This window comes from Acipenser ruthenus, chromosome 13, assembly GCF_902713425.1.
Source record: "Acipenser ruthenus chromosome 13, fAciRut3.2 maternal haplotype, whole genome shotgun sequence".
Taxonomy (NCBI): domain Eukaryota; kingdom Metazoa; phylum Chordata; class Actinopteri; order Acipenseriformes; family Acipenseridae; genus Acipenser; species Acipenser ruthenus.
Genome location: NC_081201.1, coordinates 30,613,047 through 30,629,260, shown reverse-complemented (window position 1 = coordinate 30,629,260; position 16,214 = coordinate 30,613,047). Strand labels below are relative to the sequence as shown.

The following is a 16,214-nucleotide window of genomic DNA, read 5'->3' as shown; positions in this document are numbered from 1 at the left end:
CAGACCATTAACAGTCTTTGAAAATTGAGCTCTTTCATGGAAGCTCTGATTAATTTGGGCCAGACAGTTTGTGTGGAGCCACAGTGAATGCACTTATCATTCTGCTTTAGGTCTGTGATTGTGGACTGTCTTCACACAACACACTCTTCGGGGAGATGTAAAATACTTTGATTACTACTGCATAATGGTATTTCCTTTACTGCAATTGTAGTAATACGTACATTGTGTTTAAGCTGCTAGTTATTAGCCCCACTTGAAGTGTCAAGCTGAAATATGTAAATGTTTCAGTTTAGTTTAGCCATTTACTGAACCTTTAAATGCTAATATATTGGACTCTAAATTAGTACGTTTCATATTTGTTTTGTTGTTACTTGAACATTTGATTGTACATCTCTAGTGTTTTCTAGATGGGGAGAACCTTTTTAAAAATTTTGATTTTAATTACAGCATTTCTGAATGTTAATTTTACGTTTTCATTGTGAGTTGACCCCCAGATTGTGCTCCTAGTGCACTACATTAATAGAACAAAAAGATGTCCACAAAAGTGCAGTTTTCTGTAATTAATAAGCTGTGTGATCATTGGCACATATGGTATATTGTAAAAAAAAAAAAAAAAGAAAGCTTGAGAGATGGGGACTGTAAACCCAAGGATCACAGTGAGCACCTTACTCCTGCTAGTTTAACCTTGCACAAAAGATTGCCCATCTCAGCCCCACTCCAAAGTAATAGAAACAATGCCTGAACCAGTGACCCCTGCAAACACACCACAGCTCAATCTACTAATAGCTAGTAAGACATGGGATAAGCTTTCATATACAGAATCCCCTGTGACTCTCAGGACCCTTTACACATGTTGACATGGCACAAAGCCAATTCCTAGCAAAATGCTGTCTCGCAGTGGGCACCGCATTGCTAAAACCATAATGATTCAATGTTTCATTATTTTGGTATTATTTGAGGCCTGACTGACTACAGTGCAATTCAATGCTTTAACATTAACATTTAGATCTTATCTTATAAAAGCATCCACAATGTTTAAAGATGTAAACATATGTGAAAGATCTGTTACACGTTATACTGCTAACCAACAAATGGTAGTTAGACAGACATCAAGCAACATGTACTGAGTTCTTAGATTAAGCTAAATGTAATACACTACAAAAACACAGCTAAATCCAATTCATACATTCAAATAACATCCCTAATAGAGTAACTAGATATTCAATACTTTGAACAATCCTTTTTGTCAACATGATTGCTAAGGCAAGACTTCCACATTCTAAAGACCAGGCTGTTCAAACCCCCCAGGGTCACTTCTTTTGTTTGGTCTGACCTTGAGCAGCAGTCTCTAGTGTACTGACCTTCCTTCCCATTAATAGTGGAAGGAGAGACGAGAACTTCCAAAGCATTCAAAATTATAGGCAGCCTACACGGGTTGACATTTGGAAAGAGCTCTTTCCAATACTGGACTTGTATGTAAAGTACATAGAACCTATTATAACAGGAAAGCTTTATAAATGTGAAATTGTAGTAGTAAAAACATACTTCAAGGCACAGCATTGCAATCCCTTTGTAAGAGGAGACTGTCATATTCTGCCTTTGCAGCTAATTATTAATATTTATAATATTTTTTGGTATAATCACTTTATTAGCCTCATGTGCTCCCCTTTTAATACACATTATTATTATAATATTTTCCTAAAAGTACTTCAATACCATTATTTATGTAATAGTCATGCACACCATTGTAATAAACAGTGTAAATATAATTGCCTGATTAAAATGAACAATACACATAGTTCTTATAGGATTACTCACAAGTTTTGGTTTGTTTAATATATATATATATATATATATATATATATATATATATATATATATATATATATATATATATATATATATATATATATATACATATATATATATATATATATATATATATATATATATATATATTGTAAGACAGCAGGGAGGGGGGTTAAAATCCTCCCTGTGTAGGATATGTGCGCAGACACCTTTTTTGTTAGTTTCCTTTATTGTTTGATTGTTTTGCCTTATTGTTTAATTTTGATTTGTTAATTGTTTTATTATTAATTATCCCCTGCACCTGGTGCTTATTATTAAATTAGAGCCAGGTGCAGGGTATAAAAAGAGAACAGACAGTTTGTTTCAGGCTGTTGAGGAGAAAGAAGCAGAAGGGGTGTGCTGCTTCCAAGCAGTCGAGCAAGGTTACAGGAAACGTGTAAGTTGAAAGAATGGGGTGTTTTTGTGTAGCAGGTAAATGGCTTAGCTGCCCTGCCTAATAGTTGCGGTTCCTGTGTGTTTAGTTAGTGCTCGTATAAGAGCTAGGTGTTTTATTTTGTTTTTGTTTGTTTTATTAAAAGTGTACGTAAGCGCTGAACCACCTATTTCTGTGTCTGGGTCAATTTTTAAAGGGGCAAGAACTGTGCGTGGTGTTGGCCGGTTCACAATATATACTGTGTGTTTATCTTTGCCTTGTGTTCATTTTTATCGAGTATCATTTTACAGGAAGTTACAAATAGGCTGATGGCCCAGACATGTTTCTCTTCATTCATCTTAACAAAGAAGGACATGCATGCAGTCAGAGAGAAAATAGGAGGCAGTCATGGAACTGGGGGTCATACAGTGTGCTAATTGCCTTAAAAACAGGATATGAGAACTTTCCAAGTTTTTGACATGACTTTAAAATAATGGGGTACATTCAACTGATCCAAAAAGTGGCAGACCTAAATACTGCCAATATTTATATCATTCACATAAGCTCCTTTCATATTAAATCAAACGGTGATTGTGTGTATCTTTGGTGTATTTCTGTCTGTAAAAAGTACAAATGTGAGAGGGTGCTATTTTAAAGATCTAAATCTATTTTTATTCAGAATACATGTAATATAGCAAGGGAGTGTGTGCTAAATAGAAGAATGCTACAGCGCTGAGTGAACTGATCAGTACATGGACTGGGGAAACCATTGAAAACATCAGTGCAGTCTCTGTCTGGCTGTAGAAACATGCAGCACAAAATCAAATGGCTTCTACTAGAACTAAAAGAATTCCTTGTGCCACGGTATTATTCTTCATCCATGAATCGCTCTGATGAATAAGAAGCAAACCACTGTATAACCCCTTTTACTCAATGGCTTAAGGAGTGCATTGAATTCACTGCACATGGTTGAGTGTTTTGTGGGTTACTTCCATCAGTAGATAAAACATATATAATAAATCCATAACCAATCAGACATTAACATTTTTATATCTTAAATGTTTTAAATTGCTTAGGATATTCTCCATTCAGTGTTTAGTTTAGTCACTTTGTGTCTGCAGGGCCAGCACAGGTACATCTTAATCATGTGAGTACTGAAACAAAGAGACCGTTTGAATGGGTGTGTAGGTGATCACAATTTGATTCTTCAGGGCCTGGACTTTATTAGGAACTCTTAAGAAATAAAGTGTGTACATCATGGGGACATTTTAAGAAGCATATGACGTGGTACTTTTTGAACTAGCAGAGTATATAATGCCTAGCACAGTTAAGGCTTTGATTTCCTGGCTGAAGTGTTTTGGATAGAGATGTTTAGGTACCCACTATCTAACCTGGTCTCACAAGGAAAACGTTATCACAGTAACGTCTTGCCGAGGCTCGTTAACGTTTTGCTCAATCTACCACCATCCTTTGCGGCTACGGTATCACAGAATGCCAAATCTGTGTCTGTTACGTCACCTTTTCAGTACTGGATTTGTTTTAAACATAGATTATTTTTTTTAAAGCTTTTTAGTACTGTATTATTTTCAACAACTATGAATGTACAGACTGAATGTGTTCTTAAAACGTATTACACGTGTAGATAGATATAAATTATGATAGGTATGATAGACATAAATTACAAATTTGGTATGACCTAATTGATGTCAGTTTAAAAAAAAATCGTATTGTAGCGTGCACAGGGGAAGGCAGCAGCAGGGCTGGTAGGTGACGTAATCACACACAAAAACATAAGCCTTATATACGCTCCTTGCAATGGAGCCGGCTCTTTTGCACAGCGGTATCGGCGCTATGCCTTTAGTGCAAGGGGTCCCGGGTTTGCGCCAGCTCTCCATTGTGTGTGGATTATCTCGCCTTGTGTGATGAACTTGCCTTCGGGTACTGAGATACGCTACAGTATATATATATATATATATATATATATATATATATATATATATATATATATTGGGGGGTAGGGGTTGTTGAGAACAAAATTATCTCTCTAACTAACTATCTAAGTGTGTACTGAGTTTAAAGCACTTGACTTTTTAGGTTCAGATGCAGCACCTATGCAGACGCACTGCACATGTTTTTTTCTCACAAACACGTGTGCAGTTCTACGATGCATGTGCTTTGATGGTCAAACACAGGCTCTTTGGATAGATAAGACACTAGTGCATCTAAAGAGACTTCTGTTTGCCCAAGCCTCCAGAAAACGTGAATGGATTTTTGGGTGCCTGTAAATCCGCACTTGCAGTGAGATAACTGTGGGTATAACTGCAGGCCGGAGGCGTGGTCTGTGGCGGCGTCTCTGTGAGAGGACCGTCTCTGTGGGAAACCTTGAGAGCGCAGCTTCCAAAACGTCATCACTACCTACGCTTAGTTATAATAAGCAAAAATGTAGCAAACTAAAGCAACAACAAAGCATAGTGTTGCTGCACGCGCAAGGGCTCCCACAGAGCACGCCTCTGGCCTGCAGTTATACACTGTTGCTTGCAGCTCACAGAAGCAGAACCAGACTGTCAATTTACAAAAACTTATATTTTAAAAAGTACAAAAGCTAAAATTCTGAAATATTCCGTTTTTGTTCTCAACAACCCATGGTTAATTTCAGACAAAAAAAGTACCGGTATGTTTTTTTTTTTGTTGTTGTTGTTTTATATAACTGACAGCAATTAGGTCATACCAAATTTATAATTTACTTTATAATTTGGGCAGCAGTGTGGAGTAGTGGTTAGGACTCTTGACCGGAGGGTTGTGGGTTCAATCCCAGGTGGGGGACACTGCTGCTGTACCCTTGAGCAAGGTACTTTACCTAGATTGCTCCAGTAAAAACCCAACTGTATAAATGGGTAATTGTATGTAAAAAAATAGAAATAATGTATAATGTGATATCTTGTAACAATTGTAAGTCGCCCTGTATAAGGGCGTCTGCTAAGAAATAAATAATAATAATATCTATCAAATCTATCATAATTTATATCGCTCTACACGTGTAATACGTTTTAGTTTGAATAAATCTTTCCATTCAGCAAAACCTTAGCCACTTCATCATTTTTTCAGCGGCAACTTCCTAAAATGTAATCAACTATAGTACTTTTTAGGATGTTTGCAAGCATGACTACATCCCCTTTAAACAATGCTAAATTTCCTTAGAGGAAGCTGCTTGGAAGCTGGATTGGTAGGTTTCCTTACAAACACATTACTCATAACCACTGCCATCCATGGAAGGTTTTGCTCATGTTTATTATGTCACATTAAAAAGTGCCATGGTAACAAGTACAAACAATCGTGCTCTATTTCTCTCACATACACGGTACCTCGTATCAAAAAACCTAATATACAGTATTGCATAACCATATTAAAAGCACAAAAAGCGTTGTCTACAGTTGCAAACGTTTCAATATTTTGAAATAATAGAAAATAAGGGTGTAAGAAATCATTCTTAAACAGTTTTTAAAAAAAACAACAAAAAAAAGGTCTGTTACCAAGTAACAAAATCCCTCTTGGTAAAAATTCGCTGTTTACTCCCCTTCAACCTAGCCCCAGCTGCTAGCCCCTCCTTTTTTTGCGCGGATTGGTGTTACTTGGTTAAACACCTCGCGTTTAATTGCTTGGAGGACATGTCAATCATGATGTCTGCTTGGAAGGTGTTGTCTGAGACAATACACTGAACAGTGCAACAGAAACCGTGTTTATGAATGGAGATGGATAAAGTATTAAACTGATGTGACAATCCAGTATTGGGATGTTTCTTTGAAAAAAAAAATCTAAACTCTGGAAGTGGTAAGCATACCTGTCATTTATTTATATGCGTACTGTAAGAAGCGTGATGATACATTAGTGTGCTTTATAGAAGAAAAACAAACAAACAAACATATAATTTAATGTTAAACCACATTAGGCAAGTTCCATAATTAGAGATAGAATATGCACATTGTTCCAAGTCTATGTCTATTATACAATTTCTAATTTGGTAACACAATTTGCTTGAAAATGTTACCTGTGTTAAACTAAAGAAAGGCATAAAATTGATGCGTAGCCAGACTTGCAGAAATGTGAAAAGCATATAAATGCGAGAAGAAAAAAATGCCGCACTGGTAGCATGAAACGTTTAATTTGAGGTGTTGACAATATAAAAACGCAATTGCTTTGCTTTTAAATTCATAAACATATGTTATTAGAAAATCGTGATGAATACCAGGTGAGCTGGATAATAATGTATTACATTACCGTGTCTTCGGGTTATATTTTCATGCATTACGTTTGTCTCGACCGTAAGCCAGAAAGACATTACATTGACAAGTTTGTGCAAGCAGCAAGCACTGTACTGAAATGTTGAATTCAGGCGATAAAACATTGTTGAACAAGGCTGATTCATCGCGAAAGATTGGCAGCGGGATCAGTTTGACAGCATCTGAATGGATGACATGCCCTAGTATTGGCAATGGGAATCTGTTGTGTTGGGACAGGTTAGAGTGCTCTGATCTATTGGTAATATTCACTAGCATTTACAGTGTTCTGTGTGTTGTGCCTTGGCTTAGAGACCCTTCATTGCACGCTCTTTTCTTTCCCTTCTGTCCTTAATATAAATTGTCCAGAACAGGAAGTATGAGTTTTTTGTTGACAATTGATCACAAGCCATGTGGTTTAATTTAATAGAAGAAAAGCACAGTTTGCAGTTTTACAGAAATTGCTTATTAATGGATTTTAGCAGTTTGCAGTTTTACAGAAATTGCTTATTAATGGATTTTATTTGACATAATACGCTTTGCAGAGAACAGCAATTGTGTTTAAGAATTTAGCATGAATGGTTTAAAAGCCTTTGCAATTCTTTATTTTAAAATAACAGATTTATAACCGGCCGATCAGATTCTTAATTGTTGCACTAACCTGGGGAATAGAATTGTGTGTTCGAGAATGAGTTAGGGTAGGGGTCATTCAAGAAGGCCAGAGTATTAACTCTTATGGGAAAGCATGGCTCCTCCTACAGCACCATGTGATGGTACGGGATGAAGGAAGAGTGCACTGTACTGAGACACCAACACCTAAGTACTAACCAGGCTCACCCTTGCTTAGCTTCTGACTTCATTGTACAGAAGCTACATGTACTTGAAGGCACATGAATATATTACCAAACCAGCATTTATAAAGTGTAACAGGTGTCAGTCTCAGCATGTGTATGTGTTTTACTTTATAGATAAATGTGTTACTGGTAAGTAAGATGGAGCCACAGCTGTTGATGTATAATTGTGCAAGACTATTTAATGATTTGATGAAGCAGGTGGGGAAGGCTGTCCCAGGAGTACCAGTCTCATTTATGCAGCTGTGCGATTCTCCACAGAGGGGCTGGGGAGTCTAGATTTCAACACTATAAGGGTGTTTACATAGCTTATATTGTGGGGCTATACAAGCTCACGTTACATAGCATATTGTTGTAGTGCAGTGAAGATAACATGTTTCCCAAAGTCTGCTTGTGTAAGATATTATATCAAGTGAAATGTGTTTACTGCAGTGGTGTAGAGTACACATTTGTACAGCATGTTCAGAAGGGTTCTATTTGTTATATACAGAGCATCAAGCTTGACCAGGTAGCGGAGTATGATCAACTAAATCTTGGTATTGATTGTTACTTTGTTGCTTATTCAAAATTTTTCAGCAATACTACAATGTAATGTGGATGTGTCACAAAAAAACAACTACAAAATGTATTACCCTGTTGTTATAAGGCTTCAGTAGCTTCTCTGCTATTGCCAAAAGCCATCTCTTATGACTTTGGGGGTTGGGTAGGTGTACACTGACATCTCCCAGATGTGCCAAAGGGGTGACATGTCTGATGAATAGCCACGGTAGACGATCAATATTCTCGTGCTGCAAGTAATCCTGGTAAACCCTAGCTTCTGTGTTTGAGGTCATGTGTTGTCTTTCAGACTTGTTAAATGTAGACCATGATGGAGAAATGCTATTATTTGTGTGGCTGTCGTGTGTGCCTAGCTTTCAGGGGCATGCTCTTTAAGAGTGGCTTTAGCACATCCTTTCTGATTGCATGAAACACTTGCCTTTAAAATCCTGTGCAGTCCTTGACGCATTTACCCTTTAAGTGTCTCAAGAGTACTCTATAAATGGCAGGGTTGGCTGATTTAAATGAAGTCAATTTAAATTACTTTTTTTTTTACATCATTGATTTAAATCATTTTTTCATTTACTACCTATTTTATATAGTTCCTCAAGGAAAATACATGAAAAGTGTTTTAAAAACCTTTTATTAACACAAACATCTTAAATTCTCACTGTCTATAAACTAAAACACTATATTCTGGGCTATATTCTGGTCACAGCGCAAATGCAAACATTTCAGTGACGCATAAATGGAGCGAAAATGTAAAAAAAATAAATAAATACTGCACTGAAATGGTATTCTGAAGACATGTCTTGCCCCGTTATAGAGCGCCTGCCCCATCATTAACATATTTGCTGGAGCGTTTCTGATGACAGTGCAGTGGGGGTCCCAAATAGACAATTGAGCTCTGTGGTAAGACCCGCTGAAACCAAGTTTATTTAGTTTAAAAAGCAAAGTAGTAACAACTGCATGTGTTTGAACTGACACAGAAAGCGGAAATCAAAGAAAGAAAAGTAAAAGAAAAGAATGACTGGGATGAGTGAGGGGTATGTTTCTCTGGCGTACTCCATCGCTAAATTCTTGTAGTTCACATTCAGAGGATGCCACAATGATAAATAATTTGCTTTATGTATTCATTTAAGATTGAGTTATTTAGTTTGGTATGTAACTATTCACAAACCACAATTTCCAACATACTTAAATTTACAGTTTGGAGGTACTGTAGAGCTACAACTATGGTACTACAAAAAAATTAAATAAATCTGTAATTTAAAAAAAAAAAAAAATCACCAACCCTGATAAATGGCCTACCTAACATTATTTACAGGATATAGATACTATACCCAAACCTTTGAGCTGTCTCTGTATTATCCCACACCTTCCATTCTGCAAGATTAGACATGAACATCAGTGCGCACAGTATGGATAAATCAATGCCAATGTGGTTTTATATTAACCCACAGTATACTGTTTCCTCTAGATATTTAACAGGTTAGCAACCAAGTTCAGATGGAGTACCAGGTATAGCCAATCTTAAATTACAGTTACAAAGGTGAAAGGTCTTCATGAACTTAATATTTTCAGGGAATTATGGTAATAACTGTACAGTAACAGTATTATTAGAAGGGGACTTAAATTACCTTTACAATGAGCTATAACTGGACTCTAGCTTAATCAGGAGCAGTTATAAAATTGCACACAGAAGAATAATTGTAAATTCAATAAATATATATTTATATATGTATGATTTGTTGATGTTACTGTATACCTCTGTTTAAAGTATTCAAAAAGACAAAAAAATTAAAACAATACAATCCATTTATTAGTGTTATATGTATATGTGTAAAATGTGGAATAAAAATAGACCATTATAGTTATGTAGTATAAAATATGAAGACATAAGATATGCTATAAACTTTTAAATGCACTTGTACATTATGCTCAGACAGCATGCAGCATGTAGTAAAAACAGGCTATGGTCTCCACATTAGGACTGCTTCTTAGCCTTCTTGTCTCGTTTGATTTTCTGGCGAATACATGCTTTGATTCTTGCAGAGTCCTTATTTACTCTGAAAAATAAATTATAAAGCAAAATATCAAAAGTTAAAATGGTTTTATAATTAGATTGTGGGAGGTGTACTGTATCTGGGTAATATATTTGTGTGGGGGGTTTTCTGAGAAAATGTTAGAATAATGTTCAAGTCTTGAATGCAAAAGACAAAATTTAATAGGTATTAATATGTTTTCTTTATGCACCTTGGGGAGGCACATTCCTGACCACAGATATACAGTGTAGAGGTGCTTACATTTATGCTTTTTTTCTTGAAGGTTCCAGAATCAAGGTTATGATGTCCCACTTATTCATGAATTCTAGGTACTGAAAACAGTTATACAATATACCATGTTGTAATTGCAGGGGCATGTTGACTTACAGCACCTAGACAGGTTACCTGTTCCACTACAAGTTGTGTTCACATTGACCACTAGATGGCACTATGTTATTTTTTTTTTGTAATCCTCACTGTAAACATGAATCCAATTGTATTCACTAATGAATAACCTATTAATACATGGATTCTAAAACAGGATTCTTAATTTCCGGTTGTTAAGTTAGGGACTATCTGCTAATAATATTCATATTAAATTGTGTAAAGCTCAACATTTTCTTGTGTAGTGTTGAGCTTTAATTTCTTTTTTTTGTCTACCTTGAAAATAAGTGAACTGTTTACGTATTACAGTAGGTGATTGTAATTGCATATCCACATCAAAACGTCAGTTAATCAATATACATCATATCAATTATTGGTTTTGGATTGGATGGAAATGCAACCTTAATCAACATATGCAAGTGTTCATTGCATGTTTTATTTATTCAGAATAGAATAACCAATACTTGTGCATGTGAGGAGTGCTGCATGACATGTGTTCCTACAAATGCACTGTTTATATACCAGGGGTAGCAGATAACGGAGTTGCTTCTCGCATAAATGCATATTTTTTGGGGAAGAGAAAAGGGTAGGCTGAACTAACCTCCAACATTCCTGCAGGCCCTGGCCTTGTTTAGAGTCTGGATTTAGGCAAACCTCTTTGTTATTTCTCTGATGAAGTCTGGAAAGAAAATAACAGCATCCAGTTTTAACAGACTCCCTTTGTATTGCAGTTTAAAGGTACAGTACATCGCATAGAGTTTTATAATTTTTGCCACCATGGGCACTTGCATGCATACATACTGTATTACTTGTGCTATGTATTGTGTGCATGTGCGTCCACAAGGAAGACGGGCATGTGAAGTTCTTTCCATCACTTACTGATGTTATTCTGACACTTTCTTCAGCTCTTCACAACAGCTGGCAGTGAATTAGTATTTTGGAACTTAAAGACGTTGAGGAAAATGTCAGGAAATCTCTCCTTGTGTTTTGTTCATTAAGAATACATTCTGATTTTATTATTATTTATTTCTTAGACGCCCTTATCCAAGGCGACTTACAATTGTTACAAGATATCACATTATTTTTTACATACAATTACCCATTTATACAGTTGGGTTTTTACTGGAGCAATCTAGGTAAAGTACCTTGCTCAAGGGTGCAGCAGTGTCCCCCCACCTGGGATTGAACCCACAACCCTCTGGTCAAGAGTCCACAGCCCTAACCACTACTCCACACTGCCGCCCGGTTCATATACCGGTTCTAGAAGCTTACAGAGACTGTAACACATCTGTAAATCTGCTGGCATTGATCTTAATGTAGTATATAATTAAATATATACAGTAAGAATGGAAAATGTAATTGGTTATATCAGCAGGCATAATTATCCTCGGTGGTGAAATTGTTATCTCTTTTTTGTTGTTCATTGCAAAACTTATTGTTCTAACATGCCTTTGGCATCAAACGCTTCCCAAGCTTGAAAAGCATTTGCTTTACATGTCTCTTCATGTTTGGAGTGATTTTCTGCATCTCACAATAAGTTCATGGACTGAGATTTGTTTTCTAATTTAAGCAATGAAGATTGAAATCTTTATCAGTATATAGTCAACAAACAGGTTCTAATTTAACCCCATATGAATTTCCAATTGCAGCTTTCAGTCTACATTCTATTTTTGCTTTTATACGTCTTTTTTTTACCTTTAATTAACTTGAACATTTGTTTGAGACTGGTAATGTGTAGGAGTCTGTTGCATGTATTTGTAAATAAGGGATTGAATTATTCAATCATGATTGCTTAATGTAAATAAAATGAATACATTCAAAATGTTTGTTTTCTTATTATTGCAGCATAGTAGGGTTATGCAATTTAACCAGACAGAAAATAATAGTTCAGGTCCTTAAAAAAAACAACCGATTCTAATTAAGACGTTTTCTTAAATTTGGAGAAGTTATTTTGAGTTTTAAAACGCATTTAAAGTCACAAGACTTTTGTTCGGAAAGAATATGTGGATGGTATTACTGTTTGTTTAAAACAGAATGACTCGCTGAAATGAACAAGCTTTGATTTCAATTGTAGATAACGTATTGCAATTTGCAGTCAGTTGTAGACCTAAATATTTGCATGTTAGAGCTCCCCATGTTGACCACAGTCAGGGAGTTTGACAGGATGGATCCAATTGTTGGAATCTGACATGGAGAAAGCTGCCAGCTGTCCCTGTAACTCTGTCAACTCCTACATTTAATGCATTCAAATTAATTCATGATACTATCCTGTAATTAGTATTGGTTAATGCAGACCTTTTGTTTTACTGATTTGCACATTTTTATTTTATTGACTGGCTGCAGATATTTATTGCATTTTCTTCTGAAAGCTTGTGTTACAGTAAAGCAGATTTTTAATTAATTACTTTGAAAAGGTTGATAAATACAATCTGAATAGAGGTATTTCAAAATAACAATTAAGAAATACTATCCCTGAAAACATTATACTTAGTAAGTTACCGTATAGTACAGTATATTTTCTTATAATATTTAACATTGTCTGCAGGTTAAACATGGGTAACTGCCAAGATATACAGTATAGATCTCTGTTACAAGGTTTAATTACTTACATGATTTCAGTGTTCTTGCAAAAAGATGATTTTTCAGTTATTGTGAAAAAAGTTATCTTTCTGTAGGGAACAAAGTCAATAGTATTCACACATTCACATCTGTCACGAATAGAGGTTGCATTAGCCATCTGATCTGGGAAGAAAAAAGATTTTGAGCCATGTTATATATTAAAGTGCAGTAGTATAATGTCAATAAATGTATTGCATATTAGATATATCTCTTACCTTTACTTATGTGCAAGCTTAAGAATATAAGAAAAGTTGCAGTTGTTGCTGGGAGTTTGGAAAACATTTTCGATCTTGTGTTACAGATTTATATGTCTTGCTTTGCAGAGGTGATCTGTACTGTATGTTTAAACATCCTGCATGCCCATATAAAGTGATTTCATAATCGCATGATTTACAGGAAATGAGAGCTTTTCTTATTAAGTTTGGCAAATGTTTCAGAAAGCAGTTCATGTAACATTTTTTTTTTTTTATTAACAGTTACCAATCCTACTTAATGAAAACTGTTTTGGGTGATTATTGATGTGTTTGGGTTGTCCCTATGCCATGTTAACTAGTTGTAGTATGCTAAATTGTTCATGTCATATTTCTTAAAGATATGAAGTAGCCACCATTGTTCCATTGTTCCTTCAGAATGCATTATCTTGTTGAGCATAGCACTGGTGTGGAAATGTGCTGCAACACTTCAAAATGTATCTTATGAAAAATAGATTATAAAACATTGAGTAAACATTGGATTGTAACATTAGACTTTGCACTATATGTAGCACAATTAACTTGTCATTCATGCCAAAAAAAAAGTATTTCTCAGATATACTAAAGAGATCACAGTGTTACTGTACTAGTAGTGGGAGCTTGTCACAAAGGCAAAGCTTGACCTCAAGAGAAATCCATTTACCTCCCTGCTGATTACAGGTTGCACCATTTGGGTTCCTCTGCAACATGTTAGTGCATGAAGTATTTAATCCATGTATAGGTTGATTGTAAGATTAGAACCAGGGACAATGTGTTGAGTTGAAAGGGCCAGCTCCAGAGACACTGATATTTTCAACACATTACAGTCATATACCAGTAGATGACACTTTTATCACTGTACCATCTTCTACAGTGAATGCACACTCTATCTGATGGCACATTTAGAGATTTGAACTTGTGTACTTGTTTTTATTATTATTATTTGTTTATTTAACAGACGCCTTTATCCAAGGTGACTTACAGAGACTAGGGTGTGTGAACTCTGCATCACTTACAACTACGTTTCACTCGAAAGACGGAGCACAAGGAGGTGAAGTGACTTGCTCAGGGTCACACAATGATTCAGTGGCTGAGGTTGGATTTGAACCGGGTACCTCCTGGTTACAAGCCCTTTTCTTTAACCACTGGACCACACAGCCTCCTATTATGGACCACACAGCCTCTTTTTATGTTTATATTTGGTACATTCTTTTAGTTTTCTTTTTTTAATCTTACTTGTGCTGCATGTCAGTTGGTAAGGACTGTCACTCATTCTTTCTCAGTTCCCATAAATTAATTGAGATAGATAGATATAAATAATATATGTGTATATATATATACACACACGTTGTTTGGAAATTTGCATATTAAGTTCAGAAAACAATATCAATCAAGTTGTTTTTGATTTTATTTTCCACTGAACATACACATAAATACATACAGTTTTAAAAGTTTTTAACCTTAACATAACAAATTACATAAATATAAATATGACCTAAAGGTTACAATTATCGTATGAAACCCCCAGGTAAAATCATTTGTTTATCATACTGTCATATTTTCCAGTAATGCACATACAATACATTTCTGAACTGTGTGTGAAAGGGTTCAATTTTCTTCACATTTGGCTGTCTGTGCTTGTCCACCCTGTTCCACCCATGGGCCCTGTAAATTCTGACTGGATGATACCGGTCTCCCTTTTCCTATTTGAATCAACAGTTGGCATCTTCCATTCCTTTCTGTTTACTGCTGCATTCTTCTTCTTCTTCGATGGTTTCTATTTTACCCACAAGATTGCTGAGTATTCATGACGTTTCATCTTTTTGGTTTTGAGGGGGTCTTGTCAAGATGCATTTACTCTTCCTGCTTTCATCTGTATTTATTCTGAAAGAAGATAACCAAAAGCATGTTAATACTGAGAAGGACTGGATCTCAGCTATGACTACTGAACTTCTCACAAACTAATACTAATATGTCATTTTGTTTTAGTATTCACCTTATTCTTTAGAATAAATAGTAGTTTACAGCAGTCAGTCACTATCATTAGAGACACATCTGTCCCAATACTGTCTCAATTGCACTGGAGGGTACTGCATATGTTTTACAACCTAATGAAATTTCTATATTTATTTTGGTCATTTACGGCCTATTACAGCACAACATGAGTAACTGGAAGCCCCTTTCCCTTCATACTTCATCATCCATTTGGGGTTTTCATACATGAATCTAACATAAATCTTGGAAAGCAGACATCGTCCTATTTATTAAGTTACACCTTATTATATTTAAATAAAAGATGTACATACATGTGCTGTGTACTTTAGAAAGATTTGTGTGTATAACGTTCATCGTTTGAGCATTGCGTTTGTAAAATGGAAAGTAGCCTTTCTCTTGAATAAGGCACAGTTTAGAGCAGTGAAAGTGCACTGACCTGTTCCAGCAGTGGATCAGCCGCTTGCCTTGTCTCCCATTTGGACTCAAACACTGTTGACGACCCGTCTCCTTTAAAGTTAATCTAAACATAATGGAATGAAAATAATTGTTAAAGAAAATCCTAATCGGATTTGTTTTTGCAGCAGTAGATAATATTATCAATGTGCACAATTTTTAGGTAAATTAATAAATCTTCTGATACAAAACGAGTAAGAACCTTGTTGTTACTAGTTTGGTAACATTAATTGGGGTTTCTTCCTTAAATCTATCAAATACCACGTTCCAGAAACATCTTGATAGATCTGTTTTATAGAAGTAGTCATATTATTAGTTGTCAAAACAACATTGACTTGATTAAAGTGCTATTTCATAAAATATCTAATCATTCGAATTTATATTAAACCAATATTATTGTTATGACATTAAACCAACAGTTGTCTTTGCATGAACCTTTGTGTTAATCCAAAAAACAAACAAACAAAAAAACAACAGTGTAGCATTCAGTTGTATACAATAGAGAAATTACAGATATTCTAGAAACTTACATTATTTCATCATTTTTGCAATGTGTTCCCTTTTCAGTTATAATAAAATCCACGATTGGTTCTCTGATAGATATT

At 35.4% G+C, this 16,214-nt stretch overlaps 2 protein-coding genes across 4 annotated transcripts in view; one reads left to right on the top strand and one right to left on the bottom strand.

The window, feature by feature from the left end:
- Window positions 1-2,182: 2,182 nt before the first annotated feature.
- Window positions 2,183-16,214, top strand: part of LOC117418025 (ras association domain-containing protein 4-like) — a 38,848-nt gene continuing 24,816 nt past the window's right edge. For 2 of the 3 annotated variants that reach the window (XM_034030545.3, XM_034030542.3), the window contains exon 1: window positions 5,899-6,049. The gene's annotated coding sequence lies outside the window, so the exon portion shown is untranslated. Of the gene's footprint in view, window positions 2,246-5,898; window positions 6,050-16,214 lie in introns of those variants that run through there. The other variant, XM_058985085.1, reaches the window with a different exon arrangement.
- Window positions 9,684-13,305, bottom strand: cxcl18a.1 (chemokine (C-X-C motif) ligand 18a, duplicate 1). Its single transcript, XM_034030546.3, has 4 exons — window positions 13,147-13,305; window positions 12,922-13,054; window positions 10,914-10,991; window positions 9,684-9,952 (listed from the first exon to the last, which is right to left on the bottom strand). The coding sequence occupies exons 1-4, from the start codon at window positions 13,211-13,213 to the stop codon at window positions 9,871-9,873; spliced, it is 360 nt and encodes a 119-aa protein (XP_033886437.1). The 5' UTR covers window positions 13,214-13,305; the 3' UTR covers window positions 9,684-9,870.

Bases quoted from the DNA above. Each gene is read 5' to 3' on its own strand.
- cxcl18a.1 (XM_034030546.3), bottom strand. From the start codon at position 13,213: ATGTTTTCCAAACTCCCAGCAACAACTGCAACTTTTCTTATATTCTTA. The intron at 13,055-13,146 runs GTAAGAGATATA...TTTTCTTCCCAG, and splicing joins AAGCTTGCACATAAGTAAAG to ATCAGATGGCTAATGCAACC. The intron at 10,992-12,921 runs GTAAGTAATTAA...TTTTCTTTCCAG, and splicing joins TGCAAGAACACTGAAATCAT to ACTTCATCAGAGAAATAACA.